Below are 21407 nucleotides of genomic sequence, written 5' to 3' on the forward strand. Positions count from 1 at the left end.
TAAATCAATCTTGTCATTTAAAACTCTTTGACATTTCCCAACATGAATGCTTCCTGTATGCTTGCATTTAGGAGAAATGGGTGGTATTTCTAGGCTCGAAGGTAAATATCATTTCCGTGAAGGCATTCTTTTCGGAAAACAAACTCACTGTAAAGAGTTTAAAGGTACAAATGTGCATGCAGCACTGTGACGTATCCTGCTTAGTTTTATACTAGTTCAACATTTAAATGTTCCAAGTTTATCGATGTAATCTATATTTAAACAGCCCCTCCTGATTACCCCCTCCTAATGCACATATAGCTCTAACAATCAGACACAGACAGTCTCACATCAGACACCAAGAGGGTATCTCCCAAAAACTGCCCTATGACCAACAAATAACTCTTCATGTCCCTGCATGAAATGGGCCTGCGAGGTCTGCAGATCATGTCTTCAAGGGAGCTCTTAGTGTCCATCACAAACGCAGGTGAAGAAAACTAGTTTCACTTTCCATATCAGAAAAGCAGATTTTGCTGATATCACTTAAGCAAATTAAGTAATAAAATATAGTTTTCTTTTTCTTTAATTGATTGATGGATTGAAGAATTTATTGCAGTTGCCTGCCAGCAAAATTAGATCTCTTTATACATATAATACACAAACATCACAATGGGGAAACAGGTCAGAACAGTTAGCACAAAGAACATAATGAAATGTATAACACAGAAGGTAATGGGCTAATGCATATAAAACGAACACTCTTCCTATTTTCAAGTTACAAAAAAGAGCTATAAGAATTATAAACCAATCAAACTATATAGAACCAACTAACATTTTGTTTATTAATCTGAATACCCTGAAATTTTATGATTTAGTTGAATATAAAATGGCACAGATAATGTATAAAGCACAAAATAACTTGCTTTGCCCGAGTACTCAGAAGCTGTTCAAAGTCAGAGAGAGTCAATATGACTTAAGGGGAACAGATTTCTTTTAAAAAAACAAGATAAGGACAAATATAAAGCAGAGATGTGTTTCTGTTAGAGGAGTTAACCTGTGGAATAGTTATGACAGCGATTTAAAAAGGTGTAGTTCATTTTCCTTGTTTAAAAATATGTTTAAAAATAGAGTATTAGAAAAATATATAAATCAAGAATGAAAAGAGCAAAAAAACCAAAAAAAACCCCCCCAAAAAAAAACAACAACTCTTGATTCTTTTGCTTTGATGTAGTTACTTAACTAAGGTGGAAAGTTTTTTGTTTTTCTTGTTTGTTTTTGCTTTGATTTATTATTTGCTTCGAGCCCTGTGTACAGGAGCTCCATGCAAAAAGATCTTTTGTTAAAAGGGTTGGCGTAATAAGCAAATGCTTCAGCCGATACCTTTTGATTAGCCTTGTCTCATGCTTTCTTGCTTTGCGGTAGATCTTTGTTCTGTCTTCACTGAGATATTTGAATGCTAATCAATAAAATCAAATCAAACAAACAAGACGGTGTCACTAGGGATGGGTATCGTTTAGGTTTTATCCGATACCAGTACCAAACCGGTACTTTTGAAACGGTGCCGGTGCTTAAATGGTGCTCGAACCGGTGCTTAAAGAATAGAGAACACAAACTTTGTCCAAAAACCTCTCATGTTTAGCTGTTTTTTTGTAAAAAGACAAAGTACTCTTTCCAACACTATATACTAACTGAACAAATATACTAAGTGAACAGTTAGCATATCTCTGTATTTAATGACTCTAATCTGTTGCACATCCATTCAGACTCAGGCTTTCTGCATAGCCGGTTGATGCATGTCCTTCCTTACTGTCCAACCTCACATGCACATCACATTCACTATAAGGATTTTCCTTTGCCATCACTCTCATTGCCAAGTCTCCCAGTAGTGCTGTCTACTTCCTTCTTTTTCAGCCTCTTCCTTTAAATACTTTACTTCCACCACCAAGTTTCCTTGCCTTCTCTCCTCTGTCCAGAGAATACAATAAACACCTTCTTGGCAGTTTCCGTCACCACTCCAGCTGTACTTTCCCAGCACACAACAACCTTGTTGTTTATTCCTGCATGACTGCACATTCTTAATAAGATGACAGGAGAATATAGTTACTTCAGTAAAATTATTAATATGACATTAAGATAATACATTACAAGTAAGAAGCTGACATTTAAAATTCTAATTAAGTAAAAGTTTTTCATGATTATTATATTTATCTTTATTATTTTATACTTTATAAATATCATCAGCATAATACTTGGGAAAACTTTGAGTACTTTAGCAACCTAGCAGAATTGTGACAGTGAGTAGAACTGAATATGAAGTAAAAATATGAGCCTTTTTATTGTAAATATTAACATAATATTTAATTATTTGTTAAACCAACCACATTTAATGAGCAACACATTCACAAAAAGATGAGCAGCCCAAGATGTCTTAAGGAAAATAACAGGAAAGGTTTTCCACATTTATTACATCGTGCGAGAGGTGGTCCGGATTGAGTGGTGACTGGTTGTGGTGCCTTCTCGCGCGCGTGTAAAGGGACTCTGGGTGGCGTAATCTTGTGTGCATGCGAGAGGTGGTCCAGATTGAGTGGTGGCTGGGTGTGGCACCCTCTCGCACGCGCAGGAGGGGCTCCGAGTGGGTAATCTCGTATGCCTGCGAGGATGAGCTTGAATTGTATATCATGGCGTGGGAGCAGCGCCCTTTTCGCGCATACGTTCCTGAGTGCGCGTGCGAGAGGTGTCCTGGATTGAGTGGTGGCTGGTTGTGGTGCCTTCTCGCGCATTAGCGAGAGGGCGCTGCTCCCACGCGTTTTTCCTGTCCCTGCGGGAGCAACAGGAACTAAAGGAGGAGCAGGAGCGGCTGGAGAAGCGACCGGAGAAGCAGGACCTGCCGGACGAGCATGAGCAGCATTCTTCACCTGATGGAAGAGACAGGAGCAGCAGCCATCATTAATAAATGCAACATCATATCAAAATAATAAAATCAATCAGTGTCATTCATAAAGTTGTGTCACTTCAGTCTTCAGCACTTCCTCAAAACATGAAGAAATCCTTTCTCCTTACAAATATCTCAAGGTTTTATGACAATCTGATTCTTTGATTAAAATTCATTGTTTACGGTTATTTGTTAGGTGTGGCTGTGTGCAGGCAGGAATAGGACCCAAGGTGCAGACTCCGGAGACAGATGTGAACTCAAAACAACTTTAATGTTAAACTCAAATATAACATAACTGGAAAAATCAAAATAAACTTACACCGGAGGAATGACAGAACACACAGCTAGGAAACCGGTAGATCGCGACACGGACACAGAGAAACACAGGGCTTAAATACACAGAGGGAGTAATCAGGGAATGAATAACAGGAGGGAAATACAGCTGGGGCAAATCAGAACTGACGAGACAAAAGGAAGCGTAAACTGAACACACTAAGACAGAGACCTTCAAAGTAAAACAGGAAACACATAACATAGACTCACATGCAGGCACTACAGAGGGAACAGAGACGTGGGACCAGGGCAGACACAAACACTGACTGAACACGGGGATATAGGAACTAAGGATACACAGAGACGCAAACTAGACAAGGGGATGCAGGTGATAGGGGAGACAGAGCAACTAAAGAAGACAGAGACATAAGCCATAAGACGGAACTCAAAGAAACCAAAAACTAGAATTTATAAATAATAACATTAACTCAAAAACCCTGGGTCGACGACCCAGGCATCCTAACATTATTGGTAAATATTGACCCTTGAACCACATCTTCACACTTCAACAACACTGATACACACTGTGAATGTGTATGCCAGTGTTGGTGGTCATCTCAAGTTCACTGTACAGATAAATCCTGTGAGTCTTTGGCACACCTTTGCGTTCATTGAACGTCTTCTTCCTTTTGATCAACTGATGGTCAAGTGTGTGGTGTTCCTGTGGATAACCAATCCTCCTGACATCACCACCGCGTTGCTTTTATAGGAAAATATGTGAAAGGAAAAATGACACAACAGCAACAAAGACAAAACAATGTTTACAATTAAATACATGAAATACTTTTAGGTTCATGGTCATTCAGCTGGCCAAAGAACCCATCTACTTATACAAAAATCCATGAGCAACACAATGTTTGGAGTAAAGCACTTTTAAGCGGGGGTTAAATATACAAATAGATTAGTAAATAGTGACAAAGTAAATTTATGTTCATGTGTGTGTGTCAGTGTAATTCAATGTAGTCTGATATTTTCAACAAACTTCAGTGCTCTTTGAAAATTCCCCAAAGTATGCTTGTCATGGTCCCCGTGTCTCTCTGGCTGGCTCAAGCTGGCGACAGGTTTTTCTCTCTCTCTCTCCCTCGCTCCTGTCTGCCTGGGCGGAGCTCGTTACAGGCTCTTGCTCTTGGCCCACGCACCTGTGTGATTGTCACCACCTGTTGCTGGATCTGGCTGATTCTCTCAGTTGCTATTTAATGATTAAATAGCATTGATTTAATTACCCTGAACCCCCCCTTCCTGACCAGGTTACGGTCCTTTCCTGAGTTTCCGGTGTGTTGTGGCGTTTGTGCGGAGGAGCTGCGGCGGTCATTGTGCTGAAGAGAAAGCGTGTATGTTGATTCCCCCCTCTCCCTGGAGCCCTGGACCCCCACCCAACTAACTGTACATATCTATAGCACTGAGATGTTCCCCGTTGTAAATAAACTGTCTTCTTTTGTTTGCAAAGAACTCTGTCGAGTCCGTCCGGTAGCCATGACAGTGTTGTTCAGAAGAAAAAGGAAAAGATGAAATCTCTACATGGGCCAAATCTGAGTCAGGCTAGTTTGTTTATTAAGGATGTGCTTTGTTTCATACAGTAAAACAAAAACAGTTTATTATGCTTTATTTAGTGAGGAGGCTGATAATCAAATAAAGACACAGTGCGGAAACGGAACATGGTAAATGGTAAATGGCCTGCATTTGTATAGCGCTTTTCTAGTCCATAGGACCCCAAAGCGCTTTACACTACATTCAGTCATTCACCCATTCACACACACATTCACAACATGATAAATGTCAGTGTTACACATTTAAAATATACCACCATTCGTCTGTGTTTAAGTATCCTAATATCTTAGACCGTATTTAAATTCACTGAGATATTAAATGAAAACGATCCAGCACTTACGTACAGATATTTTTCACTCTAGCAGACACTTGTGTTAAACAGATCCTTTAATTTTAGTACAGGTTCTGTAATGTAAGTACAGAAAATTAAAAAGTAGCTCTTCTGAGGACATTTCTGGGGTCTCCTCCTCCTGTGTGACCAAACATAACATGTATCAGCTGCTCGCTATCATAGATGGTGTCCAGAAACAATAGGGACTTTCTAAATAACTGCCAAACTTTCAATGGAAATCCTTTTCTTGGTGTGTCTGCGTGTGTATGAGACAAAGAGACCGTTAGAATCCATATTAATTTTATGTGAAATTAAATATTAAATTGAGTGCTTAGAGCAGTCTGAAGCCTCGGTATTTAGCTTAAAGGAAATACTTGTACAGACACAGACCTTTTATTGTTTTAGTGTGTGGCTAAAACACAGCTGACCACTTTTGCTACACTTGCTGAGAGACTGAAATCGTTATTAATCAGGAAGCCTCCATCCCCCACAGTGATTTCTACTTCTGCTTCCAGGATAAAGCAGAGTAATCCAGGCCTGTCAGAGGAGCACAGGGGACCAGGAAAGGCGTGTTTATCTGTCAGACAGAAACAGGAAGCAACGAGGAGCAGTGCCACAGTTCAAGGCGATAGAGGCGGTTTCATTTTCTTATAGCATTTAAACTCGGCACACACCTGCACAAAGACAGGAAGACAGGTAAACTAGCTTTCTGCTTTCTTCTTATCTTGCTCTCACAGCAGGTCTTTTCCCATTTGATGACTCTGTGAAGAAACAAGTTTAAACATTTACAGAAAAGCTGCACTTCCTGCTGTGTAGTGATTCTGTTGTGTGTACGTCAGGATGTGTGCGTACTCCAGGGTCGTTTTTTCTTGTTCTTTGATTTTGTTTAAACTGAACCCTCAGTGAGAATTTGAGGGAAATCTTCTCTGAGTGTCTGCTGCAGCACAGTTTTAACTCTTTCACAGAGGAAGAATGAGGGGGGAGTACATCAAAGTGTTGGACACCTGTTACTTTCAGATTTCTGTTTGAGACTGGATCAGTTTAAGAATAAACATCACGGTTCAGGTAAACAAAAATCATTGGGTATTGTGTAAGAGCGGTCAAAACAGAGAAGTTAGAGAAATCCAGAGGGACTACATTTACAGGCGCATCTGTGGTTAAGTCTGAAAAAGTCTAAATTATTTCAGCTCTTCAATAGTTTTCATTAGCCATTTTTAAAATGATGGTTGGTTTCTTCATTTCAATTTAGTTTTAATTCATTCCAGACTCTGGAAATCGATGCATCACGTTTCTCTACAAAAACGATACTAATGCTTAAGGAAAAGAGCTATGATTCTAGATCGAAGTTAGACTTGTTTGATTTTTTCTTGTTACTTCAACTCATTCAAAATAAATAATATTGTACTCAGATTTTTTTTTCAGTTTCAGTTTATTCTGTATAAACTGTCCATCCTCTCTGTCTCTTTAGCTTGTCATGGACTTTGTAGATCCCATCCTGTCCATCGCCTCACAGATCTATGACCTGGTTGAGAATGTGAAGGCCAATAAAAAGCGCTGCCGACGTGTTTGTAACCGAGTCAAAGCCTTGGAGAAGCTGGTGAAGTCCATCAAACGGACGCCTCCAGGGGTAGAGAAACCTCTGAGAGAACTGTCCGTCACTCTTCAATCAGCACAGGAACTTATCAGAAAATATGCCTCAGCCAATTTGGTGGAGCGCATCCTAAACTCCAGCAACCATGGAGACGAGTTCAACAGTGTGAACGAACGGCTCAACGATGCCTTCCAGGTGCTGTCTGGAGCTTTGCAGGTGGAGCAGGGGAACATGCTGTATGAGGTATTTAAACAGACGACCAGAGAGAAAGAAGATCAGTTGGATGGGAGGGAGGACGACGCAGAACTGAAGACATGTGAGGGGAAACTGATTATGGATTTGCTTTTGTAGAGAGATTTGAGCAGAAACAATTAACTACTTGGTCTCAAATGTGATACTTGTCCATTGTTATGCAGGGATAAGTGGACCAAGAGAGCAGGATCTTTACCAGAAAGTTTCCTAATTTTGTTTACAGCTAACAAGTGTGTGTCTATGAAGAGGACTGAAAGTCAGACCCACAATCTTAAAATGAGTTCTTGAGTGAATTGGGAGCCAGTGCAGCTGGAGCAGCAACAGATTTGGTCAGAAGCCTTTCAGCAGAGATCTGAACAACCTGCAGACAATCCAGGGAGCTTTTGCTTAGACAAGTAAACAGTGAATTACAATAATCCAAACGTGATGAAATAAGTGCATTACTAACATTTCCCCATTCTAGAGTGATATAATGGGACTTAACATTGCAATATTTCTTACATGATATAAACAAGAGTGAACCAAAGATTTATAAAGAGAGCTGGGGATTTATAATTACTAATAATTAAATGCAGAGAGGTGTATAAACATTTAGTGAGTGAAAAAAAGTGACTGAAGAAGAAACACTCAATGCATCATGGGAATCTCCCAGCAGTCCACACCTATTGCAGCATAACTAAGGGAGGATTCAGGGTCACCTGGTCCAGCCCTAACTATATGCTTTAGCAAAAAGGAAAGTTTTAAGCCTGATCTTAAAAGTAGAGATAGTGTCTGTCTCCCGAATCCAAACTGGAAGCTGGTTCCACAGAAGAGGGGCCTGAAAACTGAAGGCTCTGCCTCCCATTCTACTTCTAAATACTCTAGGAACAACAAGTAGGCCTGCAGAGCGAGAGCGAAGTGCTCTAATAGGGTGATATGGTACTACAAGGTCATTAAGATAAGATGGGGCCTGATTATTTAAGACCTTGTAAGTGAGGAGCAGGATTTTGAATTCTGGATTTAACAGGGAGCCAATGAAGGGGAAATCTGCTCTCTCTTTCTAGTCCCTGTCAGGACTAAAAAGTCCAGCCTGGAAGTAATAAATGCATGAACTAGTTTTTCAGCGTCACTCTGAGACAGGATATTTCTCATTTTAGAGATGTTGCGCAAATGGAAGAAAGCAGTCTTACATATTTGTTTAATATGTGCATTGAAGGACATGTCCTGGTCAAAAATGACTCCAAGGTTCCTCACAGTGTTACTGGAGGCCAAGGTAATGCCATCCAGAGCAAGAATCTGCTTAGATACCATATTTCTAAGACTTTCTGGGCCGAGTAAAATAACCTCAGTTTTATCTGGAATCAGAGGCAACAAATTAGAGGTCATCTATAATTAACCTTACTGTATAAAGAAGAACTTATATGAACAAAGTTGAGCCTTTTAGATGGTTATAATTCAAATTGGCATGTGTCAGTTATACTGCATTTGTCCAAAACGGCTGTAAGCTGCTTAGCTACAGCCTTTTTATAAAATCTTAGCAATAAACTGTAATTTTGAGATTGGTCTTTATCTGCCAAGAAGTGAAGGACCAAGCTTGTTTGTTTTGGGTTTTTTTTTATCTGTGGATGACAGCATTCTTAAAATAAGGAGGGATTTGGCCAGAGAGCAGTGAGGTGCTGATTATAGTGAGCACTCAGGGACCACTAGCCTGAAAGACATTTTTCAACAAAGACACAGATAAAATGTTGAGAACAGGAAGTTGTTTTTTTCTTTCAAGAAAAAACATTTTCACAATATTTGAGGTAAAGCAGGAGTAACGATATCAGTAATGTTGTCAAATTAGATCCTAGAGTTTGGATGGGGAATCAGAGTATGGCTTTCTCTGTTTGCTCTTCAGTGCTCCTGGACTACATGAAGGATCAGCAAGAGAAAACCAACACCATGCTGAAACAGTTTGAGCATCTTAAAGTCAACGTGGAAAAAGTCGTGGAGATGTGTGAGTGCAGCACATATAGAGTTTCATTACGGATAGAAACAACTAAATCTGAAAAAACAAAGGCCCACCTGACCCCGTCAAAATCAGATGAATTTCACATCTACAGACCCTTAGAGTATATAGGGATGGGTCAGCCTCATAGGGTAACGTGAATTTATTTATTTAAAAGGGACAGCGCAGTTTAACATAGTTCAAGTGCAAGCCATGAAACTGATGTGCCGCACAGGTTTATAGCTACTGCTAATTTTCAACAATTGTCCCTTGTTGGGCTTACAATCTAAATAGATACATTTTACAATAAAACATACATTTTCATAAAACCAAATTACATCATAAATACAATTACAGCTACTCGACAATAATTTTAAATGAAATTAAAATCATTAGTTAAAATGACTACATCTTTGATTTCCCTTTAACCACACGTTAACCTTCAATGTAAAAGATCTAATGTCTGTAATCAATTTGATATCGGTTGGAAGTGTGCTCCACAGATGGCGAGCCTTTATAGAAAAAGCTGACTGACCGAATGTAGATCTGCGATATAATATCTTGCAGTTGCCGTTCACCTTACTCCTAGTAATACGAATACTTATGAAGTATTTAATTTACTTCATAAGTAAATTAAATATTCAGATGAAAAAGCCATTTAAGCTCTTTTAAAAAGAGTGATTAAAAACTTCACATCCATGTCACAAATTAACAACTTGTCCTGTATTCAGGACAATTTTTCCATAACTAACTTTGGCCATTGGGCTCTATCAGTGTCTGACTAAACTGCAGCAGTTTAATGTCTGTGATGCAGAGAAACAAAAACAACGACTGGGAATCTGGATTTTTAATCACTGGAGGAAACTCCCAAAAGGCTCATACCACCATGAATTTGGGCAAACAAAACAAACAAAATAAACAAACTGCTGAACTGTGAATGGTTTATGTTTTGGTTTTTTTGCCTGTTTTATATTGTCTGTTTTACCTTTTTATTATTTGTTATGTGTAGCACTTTGTGAATCTGTCTAGAAAGGTGCTACATAAATTTTAAAAAATGTATTATTTATATAATTTACTGACAAGTTTTTTTTCTTCTTTTTACAGTGAATAAGCCCAGCATCACTAGTGTGGACATCCGAATGATTAAACCACAGGAGCTAAAGTACAAACATCCCAAAAAGCCCTTCATGGAAACAGCAACCTCAGAGGTCTACAAAGGAGAATATCGTGGATTCACAGTTGCCATCAAGAGATATATCGACCCTGTGAACACCAACCTAGGGTCTGTGCCACAGTTCAGCTGCATACTGAGAAAAAAAATGATTTTTTTTTTTTTTTACATAAAATAAGCAGTTCTATATAGTCAGAAGCCACCAATGAACTTAAATTCATTTGCAGACTTTGTTTATTCAGAAATACATTAAAACATTGGCTAGAAGAGAAATCTGTCTCCTAGAAACAAGGATTAAAGAATAATTTGATATGAAGGAGTTTAAACTAAACTTAAATTTGAGCTCAAACATTAGAATACTGTTTATGTGTATTTACATCGGTATGTATTCATTGACACCATAAAGGGTTTTTTTTTACCATTTGCAGAAAGGTGCAGTCCATTTTCAACAAAGAAGTCGACACCATGAAGAGATTTGAGTCGCCCAACATCCTGCGAATGTTTGGTATCAGTATCCTGGGTGAGAATGGTGAGTTGAATGTAGCCTGTCAGTAACGTTGCAGACAGACAGAGGTGGTAAAACTTAGAGTCTAAGTCTTTACTTTGTCCCAGCTGATGTTTGGGAATATATGGTCTCATACAAATGTTCTTATTGAAGGATTCTGGTGGCATCCTCTAGGTCATTTGGTGCCAGTAGGTACCCATGTCATTGCTATCTGTCAGAGCTGATGAGTCTCCTGCAGGGAACAGTGCCATGGAGCTTGCACAAGCACTTTGTAACAAAACCACAGCAGACCCGATGATGTTTGCGTGCTTTTTAGCATTAACTTTATTTACACAGTCGGTCGCTGTTTGCAGGAACCTGAGGTGAAGAGACAACTATCTGACAAGGACTCAGGGAGAAGACGCAGACTATATACAGGAACAGGGATAACAAGGCATTCGTAAACTCAATCAAGACATTGTGCTTGTTTGGCAGAGCATATGATAAAGACTGAATCGTTCTTGTGGTCCTGTGTCTGTTTAAAAAAACAACAACAAGAGACAAGGAACAATTGGACCGTCCAATTTCCTAATATGCCACAGTTCCTTGTAGCATGTTAAGACATTGGACGGTCAGTGGCTATACTAAAGTTATCTTATGTTATAATGTTTTTATTATAGCATGCTGATGTCAGTTTTCATGTCCCTGTATATTGTTGTGATATCTGGGTAAGGTAAAGTTTTTACTGATTTTTGCATTTGGTGTGGCCTTGACTCGATTTTCATCTAAACAAATAGACAGACAGGCAAACAAATAAGGAAATAAGCCAATGGGACTGATTACATACCCCCTCCCTTTTGGGGGAGAACAAAAAAGAGAAGTAAAAACAAAGAAAGTCACATGAGAAGCTACAGTCCCCTTAAAAAACAAGTTTTCACAGAAATCTGTGCAGTCCTATAAAGACTTTCTGTAAAAATAAAACAGGAAGTAAAACAGGAAGTAAAATGAAGCAATTTTTCAAAATTATGAAGGAAGTGAAAATTAGAGATTACAACAAAAGATGGGGAAAAGTTTGCTATGAACTTGTAATAACTTGTCCTTGTGACTACCTGTAGGACCCAACCCTCAGTTCTTCATCATCATGGAGTACTGCGAGAAAGGAAGTCTTCGTCAGGTTCTGGACTCTGACTGCAGGCTGTCCTGGATCAGGAAAGCTCGTATGTGTTTCGATGCAGCACAAGGACTCTATCGGTCAGTGTTTCTGCTTTATTGACAAATTATTATATTATAAATAATTATTATAATTGCTTTTTTTTTAATCTTAGAAAGCACATTTAAAAAAGTCCAAACCAAACAGCAGGTGAGTCGCTGAGCCTGAGATGAGAATGTGTAGTTTATGCACTAATGTTTTTAACTGTCATATTTTAGACTACACAATACAGAAGAAAAATCTAAGGTGCACGGGTGCATCAACAGCAGCAAGTTCTTGGTGGCTGAAGGCTACACCGTCAAGGTACTGAGGGCAGTGCATGCTGGGATTCCTTGCAGTCCAAATTGAACAGCAGCAGCACTGATGATGTTGTTGTTCTTTTTAGCTCGGAGGTTTTGAGCTGGCAAAAACAGAGACGTCTCTGAAAAAGGTGAAGAAATCTACCAATGACGACGCAATCAGGTCCCTGTGCTACTACTCTCCCGAGAGGCTCAACAACATCAACCATCCTTACAGCAAAGAGTGTGAGATGTACAGGTGAGCACCAGCCTGGGATATGCTTCCACTCACACCAGCATTAAATGAGTTTTTGTTCAGCTGAAATGATGTGAAAAAGTTTTAGCACACTTACTGATTTATTATTTTTGGAATATTTGTCACAATGGCATGTTTAAAATTTTATATTAGACAAAGATAAGTTGAGCAAATCCAAAATGGTGTTTAAGTATGTCACGGTCTTGGTTACGAATGACGGAAGAAGGGAGCGGGAGATCGACAGACGGTTTGGTGTTACGGCTGCAGTGAGGCAGACACTGTACCGGTCTGTCGTGGTGAAGAAAGAGCTGAGTATAAAAGCGAAGCTCTCAATTTACCGGTTGATCTACGTCCCTTCCCTCACCTATGGTCACAAGCTGTGGGTAGTGACCGAAAGAACTGTAGTAACTGGATACAAGCAGCAGAAATGGGCTTCCTCTGAAGGGTGTCTGGCCTCTCCCTGAGAGATTGGGTGAGAAGTTCAGCCATCTGGGAGGGGCTCAGAGTGGAGCTGCTGCTCCTCCACATTAAATAGAGCCAGTTGAGGTGGTTCAGGCATCTGACACAGATGCCTCCCGTGTGGCTCGTCGGCAGTGTTGGGCAAGTTACTCATAAAAAGTAATTAATTATAGTTACAAGTTACTTCTTCCAAAAAAGTAACTGAGTTGCAATATTCTAAAAGTAATTAATTACTTGAAAAGTAACTATTGCGTTACTTTAAAAAATGTTTAACCCTCTGGGGTCCAGGGTATAATTGGCCATTTTTAACTACTTTTGATGTTCCCTCCACGTTTTACCTTGTTTGGTATCATTGTTTTCAGCACAACCTCACGTGTCTGAATTTACAGTTATGTTTTCATTTTGACATACTGTATTAACACAATTGATCTAAAATCAGACAAAAAACATAAACTCAGAGTAGAAAAAGTTATATTTTTACTGTAACAACCACAAACATGTTTAATGATCATATTTCATAACTTTAAATGCAAATATAAATGTCAATTTTAAAATCCTATGCACAAGTTTTGCAAACAACAAAGTTATTTGCATCCATTTACCTTTTACCTTGATTTTTTTAATAACCATTTCAAACTATTTACAGAACAATCAGCTGTTCTTCAATAAGATGCCACAAATTATTTGTGCCACTCCAAAAATTTGTGTCCACTATAAAGGAGAACATCACAGCCTGATACCTGCAGGTCTGACAGCAGCAGGTGTATCACTCCTGTTTCTACCTGGAGACAGCAGTCGCCTCATTGTTCTGACACACAACACAAAACTATCCACAACACTACACACTAACTACACAAGACAACACATTAACTACACACCCCAAACACGCTAAACGTCACAGATTTCTCACATCTCAAAACTCGCTCTCTCTCTTTTTCTGCTCTCTCTCTCTCCGTCACTCCTAAAACTTCCCGTTTTTTTGTTTTTTAATTTTTGCTCATAAGCAGAGAGTGCTCGCCGCGCTGTCTTTAGACAGTAAACGTGACGAAACTATTGAGGAAAAAGCGCCGCGTATATCTTGTTTATCATGACTCTGGTTTTACGTGGCCGATCAATTTATAAACTGGTATAAATCACCTTGTTGCTTTGTCTTTAAGTGGTCATGTGATTGGCTCACCACGACTACTTTATTCTTCCTCAGTCAAACAGCAGCATTCATGCGAATGTTTTGCCCCCTTATGTCCAGCTGTTGTGCTAGACAGTGATCGTGATTACCGTCCGCGGGAGCGCGCAGCTGCTTAAAGCTGTAGCGCCCAGATTACTTACAGCTACTTCCGTGCAACTGATATAAGATGTGGTGAGCTGAACACAGCTTCAACCGTCTGTTTGTTGAAAAATAGTAACAGACCGCATTTTCTTGTTAGTAACTGTAACGGCGTTGTAACGATAGGAATAGTAATTAGTTAGATTACTCGTTATTGAAAAAAGTAACGCCGTTACTTGTAACGCCGTTATTCCCATCACTGCTTGTCGGTGAGGTGTTCCGGGCATGTCTCATGGGGAGGAGGCCCCATGGCAGACCCAGGAAAAGCTGGAGAGCTTATATCTCTCGGCTGGCCTGGGAACAGCTTGGTGTTCCCCTGGAAGAGCTGGTGGAAGCGGTTGGGGAGAAGGAGGTCTGGGCTTCTCTGCTTAGGCTGCTGCCCCTGCAACCCAGCCTCAGATAAGCGAAAGGGGATGGATGGATGATAGAAACTAAACTGAAACTAAACATAAAAATTTGAAACTAAACTGAAACAAGCAAACTCACTCTGGAAACTAAATGAAATTAAACTGAACTAAATAGAAACCAAATAGAAAAACTATAATATCCCTGATTTACAAGGTGGACCTGCTGGTGTGTTTCCACAACATCATCCTGCTGCATAACCTGGGTGAGTTTTAGGGCATGAACTGATCATGCCCAAATGCTTTAGAAAACGTTCCTTCTAAAACGTTCCTATTTTCATTGTTGTCTTTCAGCTTTGGAATCGTCCTGTGGGAAGTCGCAACCCGTAAGAAACCCTTTGAAGGTTTGTATCTGCTGAAAATCAACTTGTATTATCCTGGTATTAAACACTTCAAATAAGGCAGGTGGACTTCATTTTCTTTTGGGAAGACATTTGAACTGTATTCCAAGATGCTTATTCTGCTCTAAAAGCTGATTGAGCTACTATCTTAATGTCTCTGTATTACTGTAAGGGCTTTACTTAAAAATATACAAGGTGAAGGTGATTGCTGTGGTAATTTGGAGCTATATAAATAAAATTTAATTGAATCGAATTGAATAAATAATGGCACGGCATGGTAATGTCTCACAGAGCTGTCACACCTTGGCACATGTGACAGCAGTGGCCCAGGCCTTGATTCATACCTTGGTTCATGTGAAGTTTAATGACTCACATGCATACAGAAGTGAAATGTCTTCGCAAACCAAAATGAAATCCCATCGACTTCATTTTGAATGCCTAACACTACCATGAACCTGAATCACTGAGAACTTGTGCAGTCAGGCATCCGTACCAAGTTGTCTGTACATGTTTTCCAGGTTTTTCAGATGAAGAAATTTATAGGAAGGTGTTAGAAGAGAAGTGCAAAGAGCCGCTTCCCGATGACTGTCCTCCAGAACTGGGCCAGCTAATAAACGAGTGCCGAGACTTCGATAGCTTCCAGAGGCCTTCAGCTGGAGGTGATAATAATAATAATGACTCCATCAGTATGTTCAGTTATCTTTCTGTGACTGTCGGGGTTCAGTTTACTAAATTTCTAACAATATTTTGTCTTCTGTAGTACTGGTGGATAGACTGCGCAGTGTGGTGGCACAGTTAGAGGACCAATGAAACTCTTCATCTGCCTTTCTGCTGGCCAGGCTCATCCTCAGGGGAGGAAATGCAGCTTTGAATAAAACTGGACTTTAACTTGTGGGCCACTAAATTGTATTTATATTCTACCTTTAGGGTACCTGGTTCGTTGACACAGTGATTTCAGTTTTGTACCTTTTTATTAGTGTTCTCATCTTAGTTTATTTTTGTGAAAATTTTGGTTTTTGTTTTGCATTTCTATTTTTTCCCCAGTTCTTCTTGGTGTGTGTTTATGTGGTTCTCAAGTTTTGGCTTCCTTATTCCCTCTATTCTGTGTCCAGTCAGGCTCTGTGTCTGCCCTGATCCCACGTCTCTGTTCCCTCTGTTGCAGTGCCTGCTTGTGAGTCTGTGTCTGTAAGTTCAGTCTGTGTTTCCTGTTTTACTTTGAAAGTCTGTGTCTCATGTTAATGTGTCTGGTTTTGCTTCCTTTGTCTCGTTAGGCCTGATTTGCCCCAGCTGTGTTTCCTTTCTGTTTCCCATTCCCTGATTGCTCCCTCTGTGTATTTAAGCCCTGTGTTTCTCTTTGTCCGGGTTGCGATCTACCCTCGTTTCATGCTGTGTGTTCCGTCCGTCCGCTCGCTCGAGCTAGCGTAGTGATGGGTAGATGAGGCCTTGTGAAGTGTTTCAGCACATTCCCCAAACCGTATCGATACTGTGTCGACACAGTGTTGCTATTTTGCTCCATACTGACACCTGCTGGACCTTAAATATCATTGCAGGCAACTTACTTGAGACTCACAACAGACACTGATTCAATGACCTAGTCATATTTGTATACACTGTCCATGGAATCATTTTATATCTTTTACATTGCAAATATTGTAGACATCTTTAAATATATTGTGAATCACATTAAGCGAAAATTAAAACGAAAGTATTATGAATGTAATGTTACCCATTTAAATGTAATTGACTCTTCAGAAAATTGACTATTCAGAAAAATAAGTTTATCCAATGTTTTTGCATTCAGTCTATTGCGTTTTTTGGACACCATCTCCCTAGCTTTGGAAAAACACGCTCACAGGGCACAGATAAAGCTGGGGTACACAAAAACTGTAAAGCCAGGTGGAAAAGGTTCAGATAAGACGTCCTCCTAGTCCCCCAGTACGTTAAAGGATCCTCTGATCTTGGAATGTTCCTCTCCAACATTCTCCACAATACTAAGGGGTTGGCTGTCCTTTATAATAAAATTCAGGACTGCCTGGTCAAAAACAGTCTTCCTAGATGCTTGATTTCAAAATAATAAAACACATATTTAAAAAATATATATATATGATGATAATGCTGCTCAATGTCTATATAGGACAACCTGTGTTCATTCTCGGTGTGTTTGTCTCCTCATTTTCATGTTTGGCTCTGTAATGCCTAAACATTGAGGAGGTGCTTTTGTTTGTGTAAGAAGCTCCGCAGAACAGATGCGACATTTAACCTGCATAAAATGAAGTAAATATTTTACACTGCAGGTCACATTGCTGTTTTTCCTGTTCTGATAGATTACACTGAAACAAAGACAGACAAACAGTTACCTTATTTGCAGTTAAAAGATCAAAATGACCCCACACAGCAGAAACATTTCTTTTTCTTTCGGGCTCCGTTTTTTTATGGAGAGATATGTTGTTGTTGTTTTTTACCCTTGCGAGAGTAATTTTGTGGGGTTTTTTGTTGGCGACTCATTCCGTTGGCAGATGCGGATGCGGTACCTTTTAAACACATTTTGGCGAGTTGGCAATGAGCGATACAGCAGCTGTATCGATCACGTGACTTTTTCTTAAAGTGACGCGCGCACCGATACAGGTTTGCTCTGTGAGCTTGATACAAGCGTCGGTGTGTCAGTGTTGCTAGACCCATCACTAGGTTATTGTTATTTTCAGTTTAGTATTTGTATTCTCAGTTTTGCTAGTTCTCTGTTTGCCATGTAGCAATAAATCTGAGTTTGAGTTTACTTTCTGCCTCTGAGTGTCTGTGCACTGGGTCCTCCTTACCACCACTCCTGCCTGCACACAGCCTTCAGTTGACAGCATAGCTGGACTGGCCATCGGGCATACCGGGCATTTGCCCGGTGGGCCGCTGGCGATTTTTTGTTTTTATGGGCGGATGGATTTATTTATTTATTTTATTTTATTTTTTTAGGAAGGGTATATATAATGAAAGGTGTTGGATTGGCCAATTGGTCATGATCGACTCTGGGCTGGACCAATTACAGCCGAGGAGGCTGGCTGCACCCTCCCCCTTCTTTAGCAATCACGTGATTTTCGCGCATTGCATGCCGGGAACTCGTGGCAAAACAATCCAAGTACCGCATCAAATGCAAACATTTGCAGCACCGCAAAACATTCATTCTCCGGTTCCAATACCTTCTTTTTTTTTCTTTGCCGCACAAAAAAGGAATGTACAAAACAAAAGGAGAACAATGCCGGTCCGTACAAAGACAGACTCGACGAAAAGACAAAGAAAAGATACGAGGAAAAAATCAAAGGAGTGAAAGAGTGGACAAAAGACGTCAGCGTGCTGCCCAACTTTCACCACGCTCAGATTTATAATTATACGCTTCTTGGAGTGAGTGCATACACTCATGAACTTTAGTAACTTCAGGTCACTGCAACAAGCCCAGGTACAGTTTACCGACGGATGGGTACAGGACCTTGAAATGCACCGTGTAGAACGAAAGACTATTGTACGTAACATAATGTAACGATGGTTAAGTGTTACTGGACAGTGACATGTTGGTTTTCTCTGCACACTGTTGTTGTTCCTTTAAGATTCATGTTTGGTTGGGCTGCAGGAAGTAGTGAGGGTGGTGTACAGGAAGGGGTGGGGGGACCTGGTAGTTCTGTGTGTGTGCCAGGCTGAAGAGAGGGGTAGTTCAAGAGCGCTCCCCTTGAGTTAACAACCCGCTGGCTTATGTGCCGAATAAACGGACAAACTGAGACCCCAACCGTCTGGTTCTTGTGAACGTTACATTGGTGTCAGAAGTGAAGAAAGAAAAAAGAACCCCAGAACGCCCGAGACCCTGTTGCCGGCGACGCTTGCCGTTACGAGACGAGGATGTTGCCGGGCAGGATTAAGAAGGAGACGGAGGAGAGGGAGGTTCGTCCGCGCTCGCCCGCCCATGGAGTGAGGGAAACGGCGCTGCGGCTGTCTGCCGAGGCTGGATTTTCTCCAGGTTTGACTAGGCTCGGGAACTGTTCGCACAGCGGCCGCGATTCCGGCGGGAAGGAGTCGACCTCGCTCGGCGCGCCGTCACGTGATGTAAACAAACATGGCGGCGCCCAGCAAGCTGCAGCGAATATAAAAACGCCTAAGTTCAGCGGCAAGACGCCATGGGAGGTGTTTATCGCACAGTTCGAGCTGTTAGCTGTTGCAGCTGGCTGGTCTGAGGAACATAAAGCTCTCCAATTGGCTTTGTGCCTGTGTGAGGATGCAGCTGCATGCCTGCTGCTGCTGACCGAGGAGCAGAGGGGAGATTATAATGCTCTGGTCGGAGCACTTCAGAGGCGCTTCGGGCAGTATAACCAACCAGTGCTGCTGAGGTCGGAGTTCCACAACAGACGCAGATTGCCAGGTGAGCCCCTCCGCATTTTGGCCCATGAAATCGAGTGCCTTTGCCGGAGGGCGTATGACAGCATGCCACCATCAGTGCAGGCGGAGTTAGCTCGGGACCAGTTCCTGCAGGCCCTGAGCCCTAAAGAGCTCCGCATGCAAACTCAGCTTGCTCGGCCGGCCACACTCAGTGCAGCCCTGGAGCTAGCGTTGGAGAGGGAGATGCTTGCAGGATCCTCTGGGGGCGCTGACGACGCACACGTGGTGAGGGCTGTGTCAGCACCTGTGGAACAGATGGAGACACCAGCGGGCCTGTGCAGTTTGGTGCAGACAGCTTCGCTGCAGTCGCCTTCCCCTCGGGCTGGCCCACACCGCCGACCTCAGAGCTGCTGGGGATGTGGACAAGTCGGACACCTCATCAGGCAGTGCCCCAAGCTTGCAGCGGTTCAGGGAAACGCCCACGGGCCCGTGTAGGCGGGAGTACACGGGCCTGGGAGAACGACATCCCCACACCACCGCCACCTCCACCCGGTGCGGCCATCACTGTGGGCTGGACCCAGGTTGGCGGCTTTTGCCATGTTCCAGTGACGATTGCGGGGGTGTCCTGTACGGCCCTGCTGGACACGGGATCCAATGCAACGCTGGTCTGACCCGATATTGTCCCAACCGGAGCTGCTGTACAACCGACTAACGTGCAACTTAAGACTGTGACCGGTGATCTGGCCCCAATGAGAGGGAAGGGAGTGTTCCAGTTCAAGGTGGGGGACCTCGGTGTGTCTTATGCTGCCTGGGTGGCTGACGTGCAGGACGCCTGCATCCTTGGGCTGGATTTTTTACGAGCCATTGGTGGTGTACTGGACTTAGGCAAAGGCCTCCTCGTACTCCCTGATGGGAAGAAGGTGCCGCTTATTCCTCCCCCGGTCTGCACAGCATCTGCCGCGGCGTCCACCTCCACCGCTGTTCTGCAGACCCGCCAGCAGAACAGCGAGCGGAGGAGGAGGAGGAGGAGAGGCTCTCAGCAGTGAGGAGTATCTGGTCAAAGAACTGTGAGGGGCTGACTCCACAGCAGCAAGAGAGTCTATGGCAGGTACTAAAAGAGTTTAGTGACATTTTTGCCCTGAAAGAAAGTGATGTTGGCTTGACACACTTGGTAGAGCACGTCATTGAGACCGGGGATGCCCAGCCTATTAAAGTGCGCCCCCGCCGCCTGCCCCTGGCTCTTCAGGAGGCTGCAGACAGGGAGCTGTGTGAAATGATGAAGGCGGGCATCATAGAACCATCTGATAGCCCGTGGGCCTCCGCGGTGGTGATGGTGCCTAAGAAAAAAAGTCCTAGGATGCGTTTCTGTGTGGACTACAGACCACTCAACAAAGTGACGAAGAAAGACTCTTACCCCCTTCCCAGGATTGATGAGTCCCTCGACTTAGTAGCCGGGTCCTCCTGGTTTTCCACCCTGGACCTGCGGAGTGGCTACTGGCAGGTGCCACTGTCCCCGGAATCCAGACCGAAGACAGCCTTCTGCACTAACAGGGGACTATGGCAGTTCAAAGTCCTGAGTTTTGGCCTTTGCAACGCTCCTGCGACCTTCGAGAGGCTCATGGACAGTGTGCTGGCTGGCGTCCCACGGCAACGGTGTCTGGTTTACCTGGATGATCTTCTAGTGCACGGGAGCTCCTTTGATGCTGCCCTGGATGCCCTGAGACAAGTGTTGGAGAGGGTGGCGGCTGCAGGTCTGAAGCTGCATCCCGACAAGTGCCACTTCATGAGGAGGGAGGTGGAGTTTCTGGGCCACAAGCTGGGTCGTGAGGGCATCAGCACTTTGGAGGAAAAAATTCACACCATTACCGAGTGGCCCACACCAGCAGACCAGAAACAGCTCAAAAGCTTCCTAGGACTGGCGTCTTATTACAGGAGGTTTGTGAAGGGCTTTTCCTCCATAGCCGCACCACTCTTCCACCTGCTGCAGAAGGACCGTGACTTCATCTGGACCCAGGACTGTCAGCAGGCGTTCGACACCCTCCGCAGATCGCTGACAGAGTCCCCAGTCCTTGCCCCCCCTGACCCCGCCCTGCCTTTTGTCCTGGACACTGACGCAAGTAATGTGGGGCTGGGAGCGGTGTTGTCGCAGGTTGGACCGGAAGGGGAGAAGGTGGTGGCGTACTTCAGCCGGGTCCTGA

At 42.4% G+C, this 21407-nt stretch overlaps 1 protein-coding gene across 1 annotated transcript; it reads left to right on the top strand.

The window, feature by feature from the left end:
- The first annotated feature begins 5646 nt into the window (after positions 1–5646).
- Positions 5647–18353, top strand: LOC146706646 (mixed lineage kinase domain-like protein). The gene is made up of 11 exons (XM_085464839.1): positions 5647–5819; positions 6592–7030; positions 8843–8941; positions 10037–10214; positions 10532–10632; positions 11703–11838; positions 12016–12100; positions 12183–12334; positions 14813–14862; positions 15378–15518; positions 15620–18353. Exons 2-11 carry the CDS (start codon positions 6598–6600, stop codon positions 15667–15669), a joined length of 1425 nt encoding a protein of 474 aa, XP_085320965.1. The 5' UTR covers positions 5647–5819; positions 6592–6597; the 3' UTR covers positions 15670–18353.
- Positions 18354–21407: the final 3054 nt, after the last annotated feature.

The sequence above is a fragment of the Copadichromis virginalis genome, linkage group LG7, assembly GCF_057382275.1.
Source record: "Copadichromis virginalis isolate Kocher_CV1m ecotype Utaka linkage group LG7, C_Virginalis_male_GT1.1, whole genome shotgun sequence".
In the NCBI taxonomy this organism is placed as follows: Eukaryota; Metazoa; Chordata; class Actinopteri; order Cichliformes; family Cichlidae; genus Copadichromis; species Copadichromis virginalis.

Coding starts and splice junctions, on each gene's coding strand:
- LOC146706646 (XM_085464839.1), top strand. CDS start 6,598: ATGGACTTTGTAGATCCCATCCTGTCCATCGCCTCACAGATCTATGAC. Junction 10,633..11,702: donor CAGTATCCTGGGTGAGAATG/GTGAGTTGAATG, acceptor GACTACCTGTAG/GACCCAACCCTCAGTTCTTC. Junction 12,101..12,182: donor CTGAAGGCTACACCGTCAAG/GTACTGAGGGCA, acceptor TGTTCTTTTTAG/CTCGGAGGTTTTGAGCTGGC.